At 40.2% G+C, this 21,024-nt stretch overlaps 1 protein-coding gene across 3 annotated transcripts in view; it reads right to left on the bottom strand.

Moving 5' to 3' along the window:
* Positions 1 to 10,349: 10,349 nt before the first annotated feature.
* Positions 10,350 to 21,024, bottom strand: part of rassf5 (Ras association domain family member 5) — a 128,263-nt gene continuing 117,588 nt past the window's right edge. For all 3 annotated transcript variants that reach the window (XM_043716600.2, XM_043716601.2, XM_087973541.1), the window contains one exon: positions 10,350 to 15,723. In XM_043716600.2, the coding sequence (XP_043572535.2) occupies positions 15,574 to 15,723 (150 nt within the window). In that variant the 3' untranslated portion in view covers positions 10,350 to 15,573. The remainder of the gene's footprint in view (positions 15,724 to 21,024) is intronic.

Genomic DNA, 21,024 nt, shown 5'->3' with positions numbered 1-21,024 from the left:
AAGACTACTTGTATTTTTTGCGCACCTTCCCTGAGTTTCATCGACTAATTTCTCAAGAACCAATCTAATTCCCAAACACAGCTGGGTGACAATCTCTCCTTTTCAGATAGTTCATTTCAATTTTTTTTGTAGCTTACTTTTGGCTAAACCACCTCTTACGTCACTCTTCTCCCCCACCCTTATATCTCTTTTGGTCTCAAAAATGGTAGCAACTCAAAAGCCGAAGGAAATAAAGGTATCATATCAATATGGATAGGGTTAAATGGGACCTCACTACTTGAAGGTGATGGGGCAGGTAGGGCTGTGGGGGTAGATGAAGAAAATAACAAGGTGTATGTTAAGTTGGGAACAAAGATGGTCACAGGGTAAAAGACAAGGTGTTGAAGGAGTAATAGAGTATAGCATTTGAGGGCATAGTAGGTTACAGAAGGGGGTGATTATCTGGCCCCCACAGTTGAGGCCTACAAGACCATGATAGACATCAGGAAGGTGTAATCACATGCATTGGGGGAAAGTTGGATGCAAAGTTCAATGTGGTGACTCACTAATGGAGGAGATAGGGTGAAGTGGGCTGTCATGGTGGTACAAGGTGAAAGGGGACATAGAGATTCTGGGTGGGGGTGTATCTGGTGAACTGGTATCCACCTAGAACTGAGTTGCCTGGCATCCTTTGCTCTTATCTACATGTGAAATGCCAATGGAAAATGGCTGGGACAAGTCAGTGTCAATTTGATGTGTGAAAACAGGTTCCACATATGCTGGGTACGAGAACAGGGAAGCCTGCACTTGCAAACTGGAGCTGCATTTAATTTGCAATCATGTCAGTTTTTATTTGCAAAGTGTGCAGAGTGAACAGGCTTACAGTTCAAATATGGGCAAAAGCAATTTGCCATAAGCCATTGGTCCTTTGCAAATTGAACACTGGTATCTCAATGATACTAAAGTTAACAGTAGTGACTTAAAAAGAGGCCAATGCTGGACAAATGTGCAGCTTCCAGTGGTGCTGTGGGAGGCCGAGACCATCACTTCATCACATGATGTAAGTTTAATGATGGTCTATTCTGGATGCAATGATATGTATATTTTTTTATGTATATATTTATTGAAAAAAAAATTTCACTCTTACAAAAGAACAAAGTTATAAAAGTGCAAAAGTACAGAAAAGTAGAAATAATATACTATTATGTTATATTACAGTAACGTTGACAATAAACTGCCTGCTATTCTTCAAGATGCAGTCATCTCATATTTACTTAACAACCCAAATTATTATAAACTCAAATTAAATAAAATAACATTAAATTAAATTACAATCCATGAAAATTAAATTACACTATGTTGTGCTACTACATTACTTCACCTGCAGCATCTCCAACAAGGCTCCCATCTATAGGAGAAACAGTTATTATACTCATATTTTCTAGGCCCCCACCCTGCTACCCCCGGGGTCCCCAGACCACCATACACGGCCGTCGTGGCTATTTAAAGGCCCTAATCAATACCGCCGACAGATCCTTGTCTATGTAATTTAGAAAGGGCTGCCATGTCATATAAAATTGCTTCATTCCATGGCATAACATACTTGTCAGGTAATCTTGAGGGATGTGCTCCATCACAAGTCTGTGCCACCCTGCAAGACCTGGAGGCTTTTCTGATATCCAATTTATTAGGGTGTTCTTCCTTGTACAGTGTGTAAGAATATTGAATAACCTCTTCCCATGCTCACCCAAAGTGGGCAAATTTGGTTGTCCCACAAGGATGGACACCAGATCCCCCCCAACTTTCACTCCCAGAATCCTCTCCAACTCATTCACTATGGACCCCCAGTATCCGTGGATCTTGTAACAGGACCAAAAGTGATGTGTAAGGGTGTCAATAATGTTTTTACATTTGGGATATTTCGGGGAAGATCCTTTCTTAAACTTTGCTAACCTCTCTGGTGCCATATGGGCCCTGTGTTGGATCTTCAATTGAATCGCTTGCGCCTTATTACATACTGAAATTTTCTTTAATTTCCCCATATATCCTCCCATGTTTCTGATGAGATTTCTTCCCCTAACTGTTGATTCCAAATCTCCATATCCCCCAAGACATTCCCTTTCTGCAGGTGATAAATGGTACTAACTGAGAGAGCACACCCACGTTGGAGCACTCTTCGTTCTACATCCGGCTTGTAGAGCTGGGGCCAAGAGCGTGGCCTCCTTCTGTATGTAATCCCTAACCTGGAAATATCAGAAAAGGTCCTTATTAGGGATTCCGTATTTCTGACCTAATTGGCTGAAAGACATCAAGACCTCTCCCTCAAATAAATCTCCCAGACAGGAAATTCATTTACCCTCCCATTTCTGATGCCGGAGTCCATTGACCCTGGTCTAAATCCTGGGGCTCCCACAAAACGGGTGATCGGCAAGATCGTAAGCAAATTGCCCTCACCCTGCCGCATTATCCACCATGCTTTTACCGTATTTATGATAATTGGACTCTCACAGTGCTCAGCTACTGATCTCATCTTATCCATGAACAGCAAATTTATGAAGGGAACATCTTACCTGCGAGGCCTCTACATCAAGCCATATCGCCTTTGAGTCATTGCGCACCCATTTGCCTACATATGACAACAGGGTGCCCACTTGGTGTCTCTTCAGATCTGGGAGGTCCACCCCTGCCATATCCTGCTGAAGATGCAACTTGGTAAATTTAATTAGGGGGCACCTATGGCACCAAATAAATGATCCAAGCCATCCCGTAAACCTCTGCAGCACCTGTTTGGGTAATGATAACGGGAACATCCTAATAGGATATAATAACCGAGGAAGCATATTCATTTTAATCAAGGCTATACAGCTTAGCCATGACATGGGTAGTCCCTCCTATCACTGCAAGTCCTGCTTTATTCTATCAAACTGTTGCACAAAAAGTTAGCTCTGTACAGTTGCCAGAAGTAAGGGGTAATAAAAATTCCCAGGTAGAGAAAACCTTTCTGTGATCATCTAAAAGGAAACTCCATTCCGTACTCCAGCTTCGGTACTTCCACAAATCCCTCCATGGGCATGAATTCCGATTTTGTGAAACTTAACCTCCATTCTGAAAAGCTGCTGAATAATTTAATTTTTTTGTATTAGCTGGGGTATGGACTTTTCAGGGTTCGCCAAAAACAGAAGGACATCATCTGCAGAGAGAGTGATTTTGTGTTCCCCAACTCCCAACTTTGGTGCCATTATTTCAGGGTGCTTTCGGACAGCCTCTGCCAGTGGTTCAAGTACCAAGGTAAGCAGTACCGGTGACAGGGGACATCCCTGTCGGTTGCCCCCTCCACATCAAAATTGCTCGATTTAACCCCATTCGTGATAACCGCTGCCTTGGAGCCTTTATATAACACTGCTACCCACCTGGCGAAGGCCCCTCCCAGACCAAAATGATCTAGAACAGCAGAGAGATATGACCATTCCACTTAATCAAAAGCCTTTTCTGCTTCCAGGGATAACACCAAACCCGGAATCATTCGCTGCTGACATATTTGCACTATATGCAACACCTGCCTGATATTATTGGAGAAGTTGCGGCCCTTGATAAAACCCATCTGGTCCTCTTTTATAATAACGGGCAGCACCTTCTTCAACCTCTGAGCCAAGACCTATGATAGGATTTTAAAATCCACATTCAACAGCGAGATGGGTCTATATGATGCGCAATTCTTGGGGTCTTTCCCTTTCTTTAAAATAAAGGAGCTATTAGCCTCCTTAAGAGAGGGCGGAAGGCAGTCCTGGCTGTATGAATGACTATACATCTCCAGCAGTGGTTCAGCTAACATGTGTATGAACGCCTTGTAAAATTCACTCGGGAACCCGACTGGACTGGCTGCCTAACTGCCTCTTACACTTTCTGTACTGTCAGAGGTGCATTTAAAAGGGAGACATGGTCTGCATTTATACCAGGAGGCCCAAGTTTTCAAAAAAGGATTCCATTCGCACTTCTCCATCCCCACAGCCCTCCGACCGTTATAACTCTGTATAGAACTCCCGGAATCTGTTCATGAGTGACATTGCCAGTTCTCTCCTTAATAGACACAATGGACTGTGGAGCACTTTTCTTTCTAGCCAGGTAATCCAAGTATCTACCTGGATTATCCCCATATTCAAACAGCCTTAGCTTTGCAAAGGACACCCCTCTATTCGCCACTTGTTATGAATGTTGTGTCCAGAGCAGCCTGGAGAGCCATGACCTGTTGTGACTTGACCATGGGTGGTCTGGTATAATATGCCGGTTCGGCTGCCTTCAGCCGGGCCTCAAGTATCCGCTGCTGCTCTCCTCTCATTGTCAAGTATTAAATAAGCATACTCCTTAAAAGTGTTTTGGTGGTTTCCCAGAGCACTGATGGATTACTGGCCGCACCCCGATTCATGTCCCAAAAAACCCTAAACTCCTTTGTGATATACTGTACCAATTTGTCATCCTTCAACATAAACGGATCCATGCGCCAGTGCCACGTGTCTATCACCTATCTTTGGTCTTAATATCTAACTATACTTCCACATGGTCTGAAATAGTTATGTTTCCAATCTGGCAGGCCAACACCAAGTCCAAACAAACTGACGGAACAAAGAACATATCAATTCTTATGTGGCACTTGATCAGGTTGGAGTAAAAGGTAAAGTTCCTCCTATTCGGGTGGAGGCACATCCACACACTCACTGGCCCTAGCTCCTCACACAAGTCCACTAACTGTCTAGACTGCCATGGTGTACCCAACAGCCCTCTTGGCATCCTGTCTACCCCAGGGTCCATGAGACAATTAAAGTCTCCTCCTATAATCGTACAGCGCATCCCAAGAGCCATTAGTTTAGAGACTGCATCAACTAAAGATTGGAAAGAATGTGCCAGGGGACAGTCAATGTTCGGGATGCCATACTCTTCTCCGTGTGTCAGTGCCTTGAGAATGATGATCCATCCATTCTCATCCTTGCTTTGATCTGTCACCTGAAATGGGAGGTTCCTTCGTACTAGTATGGCCACTCCTTTGCTTTTGGAGTTAAAGGTGGAAAAGAACACCCTATCATACCCCTCCTGCTGTAACTTCAGATGTTTCCCATCAGTCAAATGTGTCTCTTGCAACAGCGCGATGCTAACCCTTCCTTTCCTAAGATTTGAGAGCACCTTTTTCCTTTTAATGGGGGAGTGGCACCCCTTTATCTTCCAGGTGCACCACCTGAACAGATCACTAGCCATGACCGTACACTACAGCCCGCAGTCCCCCGATAGGAAGAAGCCCATTCAATGTGCGACGACTGAAGAAAAAACAAACTTTATTAAATCTAAGGACTATTCCTACAAGCTCTACCAAAACTACAAAAACTAAAAAACTAACCTCTACTTCTAACTTGAACAAATAAACACAAAAATCACAAATCTCCAGCGATCTCCCCCCTTGCCCAAGGGGGCATTCACTCCCAACCTCAGAACCATCCTGGCACCTTCCGGTTAAGGTCGCGCCCCAAACCCAGGCAGTAGGGAAAAAAATATTATTTGCACTCCTACAAGTTAATAATGAATGCCCACCCCTCCCCATCCACATCTCAACCCCACACATCTTTACATGAAAAGTGCAACCACCCCTCACCCAGCAAAACAAACAGTAGAATAACTAATAACCACCAAACAGATATAAAACATTCTGGAATTTACACCAAAGCAATTCCAACTCTATAAGGCCCAAGACCCCAAAAGGGAAAAGGCCAAAGAGAAGGAAGATAAAAAAATTACATTATGCCATTGACTGCACGCATCCTTCCCTCCTTCCCCCTTGGCCAAAGTTCAAAAATTTTTGACCTTTCCGCCAAGTCAAAGTTGAAGACAGGTCCCCCATAATTGAAACGTAGCATTGCCAGGTACTTCAGAGAATATTGAATGGTTAAATCTCTTAATTTTTTCTTTACATCATCAAAGGTCTTTCTTTTCTTAATTATGGCGCCAGAAAAGTCATGAGAAAACATTATCTTCGAACCATTCTAAGCCAAAGTCTATGGATCTCCTCCCAGTCTTCTGGCTGTTTCTATTATTAATTGCTTTTCATTGTAATGCTGGAGTTGCACTAGGACCGGGCAGGGGCGCTGGGCGCATTCCACACTCACCCAGCCCAACTCAACTCAATCTCCAGCCCCAGCAACTTCGGAAGCCACCTCTCGAGAAAATCAGAGTTTTTCACCTTCTTCACACTCCAGTGAGACCAAGATCTGTAGATTTTTTTCTCCGACCTCGATTTTTGAGGTCATCTATTTATTCCTGCAAGGCCAGAACCTTGCCTTCCAAGGATCAGACCTACCCCTTGGAGATCTCCATCGTGGCCTCGAAGGCTATGGTCCTCTTTTCCACCACTTCTACACACTGATCCAAAGCCCAGGTCTCCTGCTCTTGCCTTGTTAGCATGGTACTAATTGGTTCCAGCGCTTCCCTGATTTTTTAATGGTATTCTGTGAACTCCGTGAGTAAATGCTGTTGCTCCACTGAACCTAAGGGTGCCACCACAGGAGTCGGGGTAACGGCTGCGGTGTGCCTGACATAGTAGGGGAGTGCCTACTGTGCTCCCTTCCCTTGGATGTCTTCATTTCAGCTCCAGATCTGTTAAATCTTAATTTAAAAGAGCCCACTGAGTCAACACAGCAGACTGTTCAGACTGCAGCCATCTTGAATCTCTCAATGATATTTTGATAGTTGATGTGGTCCTGGGTTGGAAAGGGGTTCATAGCACAGCAAACTCTCTCCTTTTGATGTTATGTGTTGGACATTCAGCAGCGATGGCACCTGTACCACTTGGACAAGGCTGAAGCTGAATGAATAATGGAGACACAGGTATCAGGATGCCACATGTCTCATTGTACCGAGATGTGTGTACCATCTCATCCACAGGATACGTCATCACTTAACATTCTCAGAGCCTGTTTATCTCAATATAGTTCAATGATGGCAAGAGAGATATACCCAGTGGCTGGTGGAATGTTGGTCACTGTGGCTGCCTTGTTTAGAAGGCAAAGGTGGAAGCAGAATGACCACGGTCCCAACAGCAAGCTGTCTCAAGGGCTGAGGAACAATCCATGGTTCCTTAGGATACATCAGTGCTACAGTAGAACCAGAAGTTTTGACCTGACTCAATTTCCTGTGGATGAATAAAGCACAATGTTCAAATGTCTCAGGACACCATAATGGAACTGTGTCAATTGCTGGAATGTGACCTAATGGCTGGGGGAGTGAGAGGCCATCTATTTCCAATTGTTGTGAAGGTGACATCCGCATTGAATTCAGGGGAGCAACGGGTGACCTGTATGGGTCTCTCAATCATGCAGTCACAAATGCATCAGGATAGTGACCGATGCCTTCTGTATGAAATCACACAGTTGTTGTTTCCTTATGATAAGGTTAGTACTGCAGATTGGATGTAGAATTTGGCAATATAGTTGGCTTCTCACAGGTGCTGGATGGCATGGTCTGTACTCATGTAGCATTGAGAGGACGGTATCGTAATGCTGCAGAACTCATCAACAGCAGGGTGTTCCATTCAGTTTATGTTCAGGTAATCTGTGATCTGCTACCCACTGGCACAATGATTCATGAAACTATTGACCAATTCCCTGACCATTGTGGAACACAGATATAATGATTCACATGCTTCGGTCATTGCTGTGTTGGAGCAGATGATTGGGCTGAAGATGTTGTTTCATTGTTTGGACTGGTTGTGTAGGCCAGACAGAATGCGCCGCATCATGTTAGCCTGCTGTTCTCTGCACAATTAAGAGGCGGCAACAAGGCAATATGATTGATGCATGAGGAGCTGACAGAATGGGAACTATCTTCAGAAGAAGAGGAGAAATTTCACTTGTGCAAAACTTGTGCAATATAGCTCAGCTATATTGGATGCTACAAACCAGACAGGACATGCTTCACACTCAGTTCCAGTAGCTGAAAGTTGAGTGTAGTAGGAAATCATGGAAGTTAAGGTCATTGTTGGTTATGCTAGCATTTGGTTTTTAATATGGGAGTGAACAGCAGGCTTTATTGATTTCACGGTGTTCATTTTGCTGACAGTCAATAAAATCCCATCTTTGGAATTGTCCAATTGACTATGATATTCACCTAATGGACAATGACAAGATGCAGGTCTCATCTGGGCAATGGGGGAGAGTAGTGGTGACTTTAACAGGGTAATTAAATGGGATGTACCTAAGGATAATTAAACAGTGACTAGAGAAAGTCAATGAGGTTGTATGTGCAAGCATGTGTCAGGCTGTGTGTAGCAGTGTATTGCTGCTGTGCAATTATGCTCACGGTGAAGGACAACGCATGATTGTCAACACTTGTTCAGATGCACAATGCATTTTAAAGATGCCCATGTGCCAAGAATGCCAACTTTTTGGTACATATCTGGTGATTTGTCATTGCTGGAAAAGTTGACAGTGGTAGAATGAGGCTTGAATCAGGTGAGATGGGCGGGATTAGTAATCTCTGAGGCAGGTTTTGTAAGTTGCAGTGAGATCTTACAAGGACTTGTGGAAACCCTCCATGAATCTCAACAAAACTGACACCCAAAAATAAGTACGATTCAGCCCAATCTTCCTTGAATGTGGGGAATGTAGGTGGCTTTTTCTCAGCTATAGGGTTGATGATACCAGATTGCTGCTACAAACTGAAATTGATTTCTCTGCTTTTTCTTCCAGGACACCTACACTGGCACCTTCCCCAAATATCTCACTAATTTGAAGGACACTTACATAATCAGGACCTGTCCTTTTCCAATTTTATCCCCATATTGTGTGATGCTTTCATGGACACTTCACCTTACTGAAGTGACCATCCTTGGTGAGCACCACAGAGAATAAGTGAATACAGGCTAGTTGGTCATGGATGCTTGGTTCAATCTCTGTCCATATCTTAACATCTACAGTAGTCACTTTCCACTTATGCAATCAGAGAAAATAATTTGGTTTTTCTTTTGCACTTCTAGCCCAAAGTTATTGTGGCATAACAATTCTCTCCTATGAGCCTTACCTTAAACTGGGATCCTATCTCAGAATTAGGTTAAGAGGGGAAAGATTTAAAAGGGAAAGATTTAAAAAGGGACCTGAGAGGCAACTTTTTCACATAGAGAGTAGTACATATATGGAATGAACTGCCAGAGAAAGTGGTAGATGGAGGTACAGTTGCAACATTTAAAAGACATTTTAAAAAGTACATGGATAGGAAAGATTTAGAAGGATATGGGCATAACAGGCAAATGGGACTAGTTTAGTTTGGGAAGTGTGGACCAGTTGGAACAAAGAGTCTATTTCAGTGCTGTAATGACTCTATGACACTAACTGAGCACATTCTTACAAAGAAAAACATTTGCTGAATCTACTGTGTTACAATAAAAAAAATTGTCAGCAATCATTGATAGTTATAAAGGATATTTTGTTCAAAATATTTTTTCTTCAAATTTATTGAAAGAAAGAAATCAAAATACAGTAATTGTAAAACTTTCTAGTCTTCACAATTCTGTCAAATATATTTTGTAATGAAAATATGGTTGATTCCATCCTCAACTATTAGCAGCTTGCTAATAGTGATATTTCTATGTGAACAGAAACAGCATTCTCTATATAGTATAGCATTTTATTGATCATTGCTATTTGAATATTTACATTGCAATTTACATTGTTTCCTATGCTGGTTTATTATATTCTCAAAGCAGTGTTCCTGACTGGTCAATGTGAAAGTAAATCAAGAGCCTTCAGTTCCTTCATATAAGTCAAATAATTTACTTCAGTTCTGTCTTAAGTTACTACATTGTATTGTTGGGCGCTTATCACACCAGGGTCACGTACTTGGTAGTGGAGATTTTGTTTCATGTAGAAAGGATAATGACCTTTTTGGTTTAGGTAATAGCTCATGGTAGTAAAATCATAGTCTGCACACACACACACACACACACACACACACACTAACAAATAAAATGACATAAATAGTGATCACAGGCATCAAATTGACAAATTGTCACTCTTTCACAGTTGTTCAGGGGCAAATTTTCAGCAAGTTGGACAAAGGATTCATTCTTACTTGACTGGCTTTCTGTGAACTTAGAATCTGGCCCAAACTTCTTGAAACAACACTTTTGAGATACTTAATTGCCAACAAAATGTTTTTCAAAACAAATCCTATCCAGTATCGTCAGACAGATTAAAACATCTGATTTTGTCAGAATGTAGAACATTCAATAGATAGGTTTTGTGTTAAAAAACAAATTAAATGTTAATTTGTACCATCTGACATTTTAAATAAGACAGAACTAAATTATACAACAAATTGGAAAAGAGAAGACATGATTCTTAAGTTATAATGTTTAATCAGAATATTACAGTATTTGTTGCAAAACACTTTCAGAAAGTTCCCTTGAAATCTGGAATTTAGATCAAGACCCCAGTAATAATGCACCTGGAATTTAAAAATAATGGATGCCAATTTTTCTCTGCAATAAAAGTTCTCTGAATAAAACTTTGTTTATAATATGCAATTTCTACTAATTAATTGACCTTAAAATAGAGAATATCAGGCAGACATTCTTATGTTCATTGTTAAACCAGACTTTTCATCACCAATCATTCATATGACATAGATGTAATATCCTGCAGCATTGTACAATAAAATATTTGTTCTGTTTTGGAAGGTAACTTTATCAAACAAAATAAATTAAAAAGTATAATATAACATCTGTATTTTCTTTACCTCTTAAGGGTAATGGTTTGTTGCTGTAATTTTTTAATAAAAAAGACAATTCAGAAACTGTGCATGTGGAACTGTCAAAAAAAAAAGCAGATACTGCCTGCAGTTAACTCGAATGCTTTGTTGAATATTGAACTTCACTGATCTCCTTCTGGAGGTTCAACTGCAAAAGTATTCCAATAACTGCATTACTTCTCGTCAAAGGAGGTTTGTCCTTTTCAAGAGAATGCAGGTAATGACTCAGCATGTATATAGTTGTCCATTAATAACCATTTTGTAATATCTAATTATACCTTGAACATTGTCTTTTGAATCAAAAATTGGAATTTATATACACTTTGAAATATCCTGAGGACATAAAAAGTGCTTTACACTTCAAAAATAATAAATTGGTTATGATAATTACTGTTTTGTAGGTATTTCTGATTACTATTGGTGCACAGCAAGATACACATACAGGCATAAGTTACATGATCAGTTTATCTATTTTGGTGATGTTAGTTGGGGATAAACATTGGTCAGCATTGTTGGAGAACTTACTGCTCATCTTCAAACAGTTCCTTGGAATCTGCTGTGCGCATCATATAACCCAATTATTTTTGAATGTTAGTTAATCTGTTTACTGGCCTACACACACAATCCTCTTAATACTTCCATATGAAAAGAAATCTATCTTTAACCTACTGGGTTCAGATGTAAAGAGGTCACTTAGAATGTTTGATCATTCTGGATGATATGGCATTTACAAATGGCTCAGCTAAATATTATCAAAAAATTGGTAGATGAGCAAATTTATTTGAAAAAAAAAATCAGTGGGAAAAGAAGCTAAACTAAAAACTGCATTGTTGAAAAAACTATGAAGGAAGAGGTTTCAGAATTAGTGAGCTCACCAAAAAGATTTTTGAGTGGTTTTAAAAAGAACATTTTGATGCATAATAGTTTTAAAAAATTCAACAGATACTAGATGAATCTAGTTTCATTCATACATAGCTTCTCAGACCAATATGGGACTTGTTGAGTAAAAACCGTTGGGAAGAAAATTTTTATTATGGCCAGAGTATCAATCTTTTCTCAACTGAAATCAAAAGTGGAAATCCTTTAGAAATTGCAAACTTACTCAAATTTCTAACACAAGTTAATGTATTTTCAAATGCACGAGAGATGAGTAACAGCTTCAGGAACAGCATTGTCTAAATGCTGCATTCTGAAGTATTATAGTTCCATTTTCTCCTGCAAAACTGAAACATTAGGAAGATAGAAAACAAAATTTTGCAAGACATTTTTTGCTTGCTTACCTAACTAATTCAGTTTGGCTTCAGGAAAAGGTGTGTTTCAGTGCAATGATTTGAATTCAGCAGTTGTCTTCTATTCATGGTATTATATCGGTCCTTTACTGTACACTGTGTCAAAGTAATCTGAACAATTATTTTTTGCTCTGTGAAATGCATATTTGGGAGATGATTTTTTTGGACAGCAATAGAAATTGGCTGATAGCACACAAGCAGCTCATTTTACACTCCACTAACTTCCCATCAATTATAATAAAATAATCATACTGAATGTGAAATGGACTACTATTTCCTGTTTTGCACTGTCACCCAAGCTGAATTTCATCCTTGAAAGCACAAGTGTAAAATGAAGTGCCACAATGCATAACAGTGAATTAACAATACAATTTGGTATGAATATTTTAGCAAATTCGGATATCAAAGTAATACTTTAAACCATTTGGGAATGATGAAATTTAGTAAAAAGCACCCAAGTAAAAAGCTGAAAAACTCAGTTTTTATTCTGTTGCCCTGATCCTAGATGAAATGTATGTGAGGTACTAAGCAACATGCTTATTGTCTAACGTTGTCAATGAATTCTGAATCAATTTATCCAATTTTTATAATAGAGCATTATCTTTAAGAATTTTTAATGAGTTTGATAATGTGTTTATTCCTATGGTGTTACCTCACAAAGTAATCTTCTATTCTAAACACCTGCCTTTTTTTAATATCTCCACTAGGGTCTCGGCTTTTAGCTGCCTAGGTCCTATGTGCAGGAAACTGACTTCCTAAAATCTCCTCTTTCTCATCCTTAAAAATCAAGTTTTGCACTGCTGTCTCAGTGCCAGGGATCGAGATTTGATCTCAACCTTGGGCAACTGTTTGGAGTTTGCACATTCCCCTTGTGTCTGTGCGTTTCCTCCAGGTGCTCTGGTTTCCTCCCACAGTCCAAAACGTGCAGGTTAAGTGGATTTGCCATGCTAAGTTGGCCCGTAGTGTCCAGAAATGTGCAGAATAGATGGATTAGCCATGATAAATGCGGGGTTACAAGGATAGGATTTTTGGGGGGGGGGGGGGGGGGGGTGGTAGTTGAGTTTGGAGAGTTGAATGGGCTGAACGACCTCTTTCTGTAGGGTTTCTATGATAAACCATCTGTCCAATTTTCCCTTTCTGGCTCAACTTCCATTTTGCCTTAAGCTGTTGATACACTAAGTGTTTTAATTGCAGTACTTTGTACCAAAATCCACAAACTAGAATTAAATTCCACTTTGCCTCCAAAAGTGCCTCAGTACATTTAACCTTAACATCATTTGCTTCTATTGTGTGATTTTGCACTTTCTATGTTGGTTATCCTTTTGGCCTCTGGGACAGCTTTCAGAAATAGTATCATACCCACTAGCAAATGCCCAAACTCACTTCACCCAAAATCTGTGAAGATAGAAGAATTCCAGTAAGAGTGTGGATTGAATTAAATTATAGCTCTAAAACTGTTAATATGATAAGCAGGATCTTGGAAGCACTGTGGGTCCTGTCTGCCAGCCAAATGCCAGCAGCTCTTCTAATTAGCAGTGTACCAGATTTCCTGTACCACATCTACCTGAAGCCAGGGATCATTGAGGTATTCCAGGCCAAAGGTGAAAGGTGCTGTAAGAGGTTGACTGTTACGGGACTACCATTTTCCATATCTTTGAATAAGGGGTTCCCACTGGGATCCCACAAACAGGACCACAGAGATTTCCTTGCTATGCTCCCTTCGTGGCAAGCGTTCTACCCACTCCTGGGTGTACACAGGATGACTCCCTTAATTAACTATTAATTGCTGACTTAAGGCTCTCAATTGATAGCACAGTCAGAAGGCCATCTGACCACCACTTTTCCATCTCAATAAATCCCTTCCTGAAGAAGGGCCTATGCCCGAAACGTCGAATCTCCTGTTCCCTGGATGCTGCCTGACCTGCTGTGCTGTTCCAGCAATAAAGTTTCAACTTTGATCTCCAGCATCTGCAGACCTCACTTTCTCCATCTCAATAAATCAACCCACCATCAAATCTGCCACGAGGGAAAAGTACAAGGGACTGTCCTCACTGTGCTCACTCATTCCATTATCTAGAACTTAATCTCCATATAATTTTGAAATTAAAATTAACTTCAAGAGATAGTATAGAAATGACAGTAAAGGAAGCAGAAAAGCTACTGCCCCAAGAATAAACTATACAAGCCAATTGCCAGTCAAATAGAAACAGCAAAATTAACAGGATAAAATACTGGATTTATTCAAAAACGATTTTATGGAAGCTTTGAAAATCTCACCTCTAAAGACCTGCATTACTGTTTTCAGGGACAGGGTGTACAGAGGTCAGCAGAAGTGCAGACTGCGGCTCTCTGTGGTCCCCACATTCTTGACAGTGAATCACTCAATCAGACTCGGAGGAGTTTTGAATAATGAAACTCTCCCTATCATGAGAGATCATAAGAAAGCCTCATAGTGTTAACCATTGTGCACAAAGGATGTCAAAAAGCTTGCCTACAACTGAGTTAATACCAGCAGTAGTGGGATGATAATTCAGTTGTCTCTAATTGCCTACATAAGGCCCTCAATTTTCAGCAGGACAGGAAATCTGACCATAAGCCTTCCTGCCCCTGAACTTGTGGTGGAATTGGAAAGGCAGCAGAGTTCAGGTAGAGCACCACTGTACCTGTTTGAATGCTTATTGTGCCTCTAAACCATAAAATCTCTCTGGTGTGGACATTTAGGATTTCACCATTGATACCAAATAATAGAAACTTTCTCTTAATGCTCTTTTAAAAAGAGATTTCACATAGGTGCTTCATTATTAAATATCATCATTCAAGGTAATTATGTTTGATATAGCTCTCTTTAAAAGCATTCAATTAAGAAAGCTGCATATGTTCTGAGACAACTTCAATTACATAATGGCATTCTATGCAATTCCACTCAGCACCCCAAACATGCAACAGTTAGGTTTTCTTTTAAAAAAAGGACAACATTTTAAAGATTTTTGTCTTACATGCAAAAAGCAGCTTGCTGCTTTTAATAGACACTTCTCCTCAAGCCCCAACCAATGATTTGGTGCATTGCAGAATAACCAGAACAACCCCTTGAGCACTGAATACCTTCTGCAGCTTCCAAACTGCAGGCTCACGTCTGTCACACTTATATTTTATGTGAATTTGCTATGTTGAATACTTATAAGCAAATAAACAAAGAACCTATTTAGGATTTTAATTCACAGTACTCTTCAAATAGACTTTTAAAAGTTTGTCTAGAAATGCTGTATTTATAGTTCCTTCAGTACTCAAAGGGTTACAATAGGAAACTCATGAAAAGCAGCTGTTTTTAGTCAATCCAGAGTGGGACATAGATACAGTAATGTTTCTCAAACTTGGCACCAACTCTGCACTTTTACAATTTTAAAAACAACATTTGTTGTTGCTTTATTGTTGCACTTGTCCCTTGAGATAATCCTGCTCACATGTCCTGAGCAATATTTAAGGATAGTCTTATGCTTCTATTTTTGGCTTTTCTGCAATCCAGTTATCCAGGTTTACCAACCGTCTTCAAAGTCTGCTCCAGCTTTTGTCGAAATGTGGTGTATTTCTGCTGGACCTGTTGGATCCGTTCCTTTTCTTCTTTCTCTAGTATCATGAGGAAATTTTGCAACTCTGGCACACTAAATGCATCCCACTGTAGGAATGAAAAAATATCCAAGGAAGTTAGTATATTAATCTAAAATATTAGCTTAAATATGAAGTACAAATAAAGCTGTTGTGAACAAGCAAGATGGGCTGAATCAGTTCTTTTTTCAACCCTCTCTGGTTGAAGTTCTGTTTAGACAAGGCTATATATCTCTCTGATTAAAATGTAGTTAACTAAGGATTACTGTGATGTGGAGGCGCCGGTGTTGGACTGGGCTGGACAAAGTTAAAAATCACACAACACCAGGTTACAGTCCAACAGGTTTCTTTGGAAGTACTAGCTTTCAAAGTGCTGCTCCTTCATCAGCTACCAGATGAAGGAGCAGCACTCCGAAAGCTAGCACTTCCAAATAAACCTGCTGGTCTATAACTTGGTGTCGTATGATTTTTAACAATGATTACTGTGGCAGCCAAAGTTTTTGAGAGTTTTGAAAACATAGTTTATTATTTGCTAACCCAGTTTCTGGCTCCTTTTTAAAACCTTCCAGACTATGAAGGCATTGTGGCTTAGTGGTTAGCACTGCTGCCTCAGTACCAGGGACCTGGGTTTGATTCCAGCCTTGGGTGACTGTCTGTGTGGAGTTTGTACATTCTCCCTGTGTCTGCGTGGGTTTCCTCCCACAATACAAAGTTCTGCAAGTTAGGTGAATTGGCCAAGCTAAATTTCCTGTAATGTTCAGGGATGTGTAGGTTAGGTGCATTAGTCAGGGGTAAATGTAGAGTAATGGGGAAAGGATCTGGGCGGGTTACTATTCAGAGGGTTGATGTGGACTTGTTGGGTCAAAGGGCCTGCTTCCATATTGTAGGATTATATGAAAGCCTCAGTCCTTTCCAGTCTAGGAAAGAGAATTCAAAAATATCAATAGTTCATATTTAGTATATTGTTTTATTTATAATATCATGACAACACTTTACAGCCATTAGCGATCATTTCAATTTGAACAACAGTGTAAAGAGGCAATACTGAATTGGTAACTCGAAGACCCCACCAAATTTCCTGCCATTGGCATCAGTGCAAAGGAAAATGTGGCATTTTGTTTAATGATTGATTAATTTGATGCTCATTACTTTAATACTGACTATTTACACCAATGGCCAAAGTTAAAATGACGTTCATTGTCTGATATTGCAATGTATTGGTAGGAATCCATTCCTGTGCATGTGTCGATGGAAGTGCAATAGTGATCATCATCCCAAACAGCTAAATAGACTTTCTTAAAGAAAAGGGAATTGTCTCCAAATGTTTCTTCCTTCATCTAATGCAGGAGCTAATTCTTCATTGGATATAGTTACCAAGGTACTACTATCCTACTGTTCTATTCTCTTCTGCAATTCCTACATGTGAGTTTAGACAGTCAGTGCCAACAAGCCAGAACAATTATATTCAATCCAGTTCCCACTAAGGAGTTCAAATTCCTGTTTCATATTTTTAGCGTAATAGTTAATGCATCTGTCAACTTCCTATATGATTAACTCTAACTAATTAATTGTGACAGTGAAGAATATTATTTATATAGCTCATCATTTTTACAACACAGTCTAAATTTAATTTTCTGCCAATAATACACAAAGCAAAACTTTGCCTGCTATCGGAAAAACACATCAACTGCTGACATTTTTAGGTCTTTTCAAAGTCTTCCAACTTGCTATTTAGAGATGCAGCTGCAATCAAGTGTCAAATATGTAATATTCAGAAGTACAGGAGCTGAATGGTGGTTCAGTGGTTAGCATTGGTGCCTCATAGCACCTGGGACTGGAGTTCGATTCCAGCTTTGGGTGACTGTATGGTGGAATTTGCACATTCTCCCATTGCTAACATGGATTTCTTCTGGGTGTTCTAGTTTCCTCCCACAGTCCAATGATGTGCAGGTTAGGTGGATTGGCCCTGCTAAATTGCTCCGTAGTGTACAGGCTATGTGAGTTGGTCATGGTAAATGCAGGGTTACGGGGATAGGGTTGGGGGCGTGTCTTGGTGGAATGCTCTTTGCAGGGCTGGTGCAGACTTGATGGGCCAAATGGCCTATTTCTGCACTGGAGGGATTCTGTGATTTTATTCAGCATTGTTGAAAGAAGGTACACTTTGTCAAAACTTTTTGTCTTGCACTTTATCAGGCGTATTTGCAAGAAATACTATGTAAAGGGAAAACAACATTTACAGGTATACTGCATGAGGAGAGAGTGCTGACTTAATCCCAGAATTGTTAGAGTGCAGAAGCAGGTATGTGGCCCATCTTGTCTCCAAATGATTACCATTCTCCTATCTTTTCCTTATAATCCAGAATACTACTTCTAATGAATTAATCAAATCACTTCCACTTAAATGCCTCAATTAAATCTGCATCCATCACATTTCCAGATCCCCAACTACTGACTGTGTTTTTCACATCATATTTATTTCTTTTGCAAATTGCCTCATGTCTATGCATCTAATTCACTGCCCTTTTGTGGAAGGGCATAATTTCTCCATGAGATGCAAAAGGGATAATAATGACAGTGAGCAACTCAACGTACAAGTATGAGACATAGTTAATGTGGGAGTCATCACTATGCCTTTGACAAGGTGAGACAGTGTATCATCGATGGCTGGCATGGGCAAGCTATTGGGCAGAAAGACTCAGGGGGCAACAGTAGGAGACAAAAGACGAAAGAGGCGAGTAAGAAAGTGTGGAAACTCAAAAATTATGGGATTGACAAGGATTGCAAGAATGAAAACAGGGTGGAGGTGTCCCTAGATTACCAGACTAACTTATTCTGCAAATTGTGACTCATATTGCCTTCCATCTTCATCGGAATTGTAAATATATAATGGCAATGGATAAACTGCTGCCATTGTGCCCAGAGTGGGTGGCGTAAGTGTTTTTTTTTCTGTCTGAGCACATGGTCTCCACTTGTCAGAAATGAGAAACCCTCCAAGTGGCACTAATCAGACATTTACACAATACAGGTTAAAGATATCTATAATCACAGAATGCTGCATGTGAAATGCATGCAGTGACCAACAATGTGGAATATTGTTCCAAGCCACTAATGATCCTGACAGCAGATCACAGATTGATCAGTCATTTGTGTGAAGCAGATTTGATCATAGGCAACCTTAAAAGTGGTATCTGCAATCTTCATTTGCATATAGATTCATAGATCTCAAGGGCACGGAATTGATTTTCTCACATTGAACTGTAAGTAGTCACCAATGTGCCCTTACATGCAATGCTGCTTTTTATGGATGATCTATGATATGGGGTCCAAGATATCAATGATCATTCGGCCCATATGAGATCCTACTATATTTGCACAGTATGATTTGTACTGTATTCATCAGAATATGGCCCCGATGTCAAAAGTCCATGCAGAAGTATTCCATGCCCTCCATGATAGAGTACTCCATGCCTCCACCATACAGAGGAATATGCTAAATCATCGTATGATACAAATGCTGACTGTTACATTATCAATGACCCATTTTATTCAACATTTCCCGCTCAGGTTCATTGGTAACATGACAAAGGAAAGCAATCACAGCAGGTTTTACTCTCACTGCTGTTTTGGTGCAAAGGCACAGAGACATTTAGGAGGAACAGATGCACTAGCAAGCCCAGGACCAGCAGCAGCCTCCAGTGGCTGCAGAAAGCCTTCACATGAAGTTACAGTTGAAATACGTGCAGGAGATTCAGAGTCTGTTATCCCCAAAGCCAATTCCTCCAGATGGGTGAGAAACAGTGAGGATTACTTGACCACAGAATTATGCCAACTTAGAATCATGGAATCCCTACAGTGTGGAAGAAGGCCGTTTGGCCCATCGAGGCCACACTGAGTCTCTGAAGACCCACTCCTACCCTATCCCTGTAACCCTGCATTTCCAAAGGCTAATTCACCTAATCTACATATCCCAGGACACTATGCACAATTTAGCATGGGCAATTCACCTAACTCTTTCCTAGGCTGGACTTTGGAAGGAAACCGTAGCACCTGGAGGAAACCCACGCAGACACAGGGGAACGTGCAAATTCCATGCAGACAGTCACCCAAGGGTGGAATCGAATCCAGTTCCTTGGCACTGTGAGGCGCCAATGCTAACCGCTGAATCACTATGCTTGTCCCTTCTGGAATTCCTGGAACAGGATCTGTGATCTGAAGGTATGGGGGGTCACATTTGTCAAGGTTGAGTGCAAAATGAAAAACTTCAACAAAAAAGTGTGATTTGTCAGCAGTCCTCAAATGTCAAATAATTAAGAACTTACTTGTCCAGAAAGCTATACAGTTCTGATCACATAATTCATCACAGAATGTGGAATAATTTTCCAATAAAGAACTGTGTCTAGAAAAAAAATCATGATTTGGAGATGCCAGTGTTGGACTGGGGTGTACAAAGTTAAAAATCGCACAACACCAGGTTATAGTCCAACAGGTTTAATTGGAAGCACACTAGCTTTTGGTGCGACACTCCTTCATCAGGTGATAGTCTGATGATCACTTGATGAAGGAGCGTCGCTCCGAAAGCTAGTGTGCTTCCAATTAAACCTGTTGGACTATAATCTGGTGTTGTGTGATTTTTAACCTAGAAAAAAAATCAGATTTCAAATTGGAAGTATTTGACAGGGTAGGTGTGCAGAAGATGTTGCCATTAATGGAGCTGTTCAGAACTAAGCAATATATGGCTAACAAATCCACTAAGGAACTCTTTACATAGCCAATATGTTTGTGGAAATGATCTCATTGGAAGATATAATTTCTTTTTATAGGGTAAATTGGAAAATATGCTGTTCTCTTTCAATTTAAGTTCTGAGTATTGTAAGGGAAGACTGATGAATGGGATCATGAGATACTTGGCACAAACCATAAACTGCTGAAACTCCAAAAGAAGTTTGACTATCAGTAAGTGTCATGTCAAGGACAAAAGGGGTGACAAAATCCAGTAAGCCAGAAGGAAGAAATAGATTTATATGATAATCTGATCAAGCAAAGAGGAGATCAGGAAAATAAAGTGGAAATAGCTAATTAAATATACAGCAGTTGGTCAAGTGAACTTTTTGTAACTATAAAATTAACTGGTCAGACATGCATTGATATAACCCATATGATCATTTGTGACAATAAAACCTGACATTCTCATGTCAAGTAAAGATATTTGAGCAAGATATCTGGCTTTGGATGTAGGTTTGCTTGCTGAGCTTGAAGGTTCATTTCCAGATATCTCGTCACCCTAATAGGTAACATCTTCAGTGGGCCTCAGGCAAAGCACTGCTGAAAATTCCTGCTTTCTATTTATATGTTTGGGTTTCTTTAGGTTGGT

Source organism: Chiloscyllium plagiosum, unplaced genomic scaffold, assembly GCF_037043375.1.
Source record: "Chiloscyllium plagiosum isolate Xiang-an unplaced genomic scaffold, Cpla_swu_hap1 HiC_scaffold_26, whole genome shotgun sequence".
Lineage (NCBI taxonomy): Eukaryota > Metazoa > Chordata > Chondrichthyes > Orectolobiformes > Hemiscylliidae > Chiloscyllium > Chiloscyllium plagiosum.
Note: the sequence above shows the minus strand (reverse complement) of the source record. Positions and strands in the feature narration are given on the sequence as shown.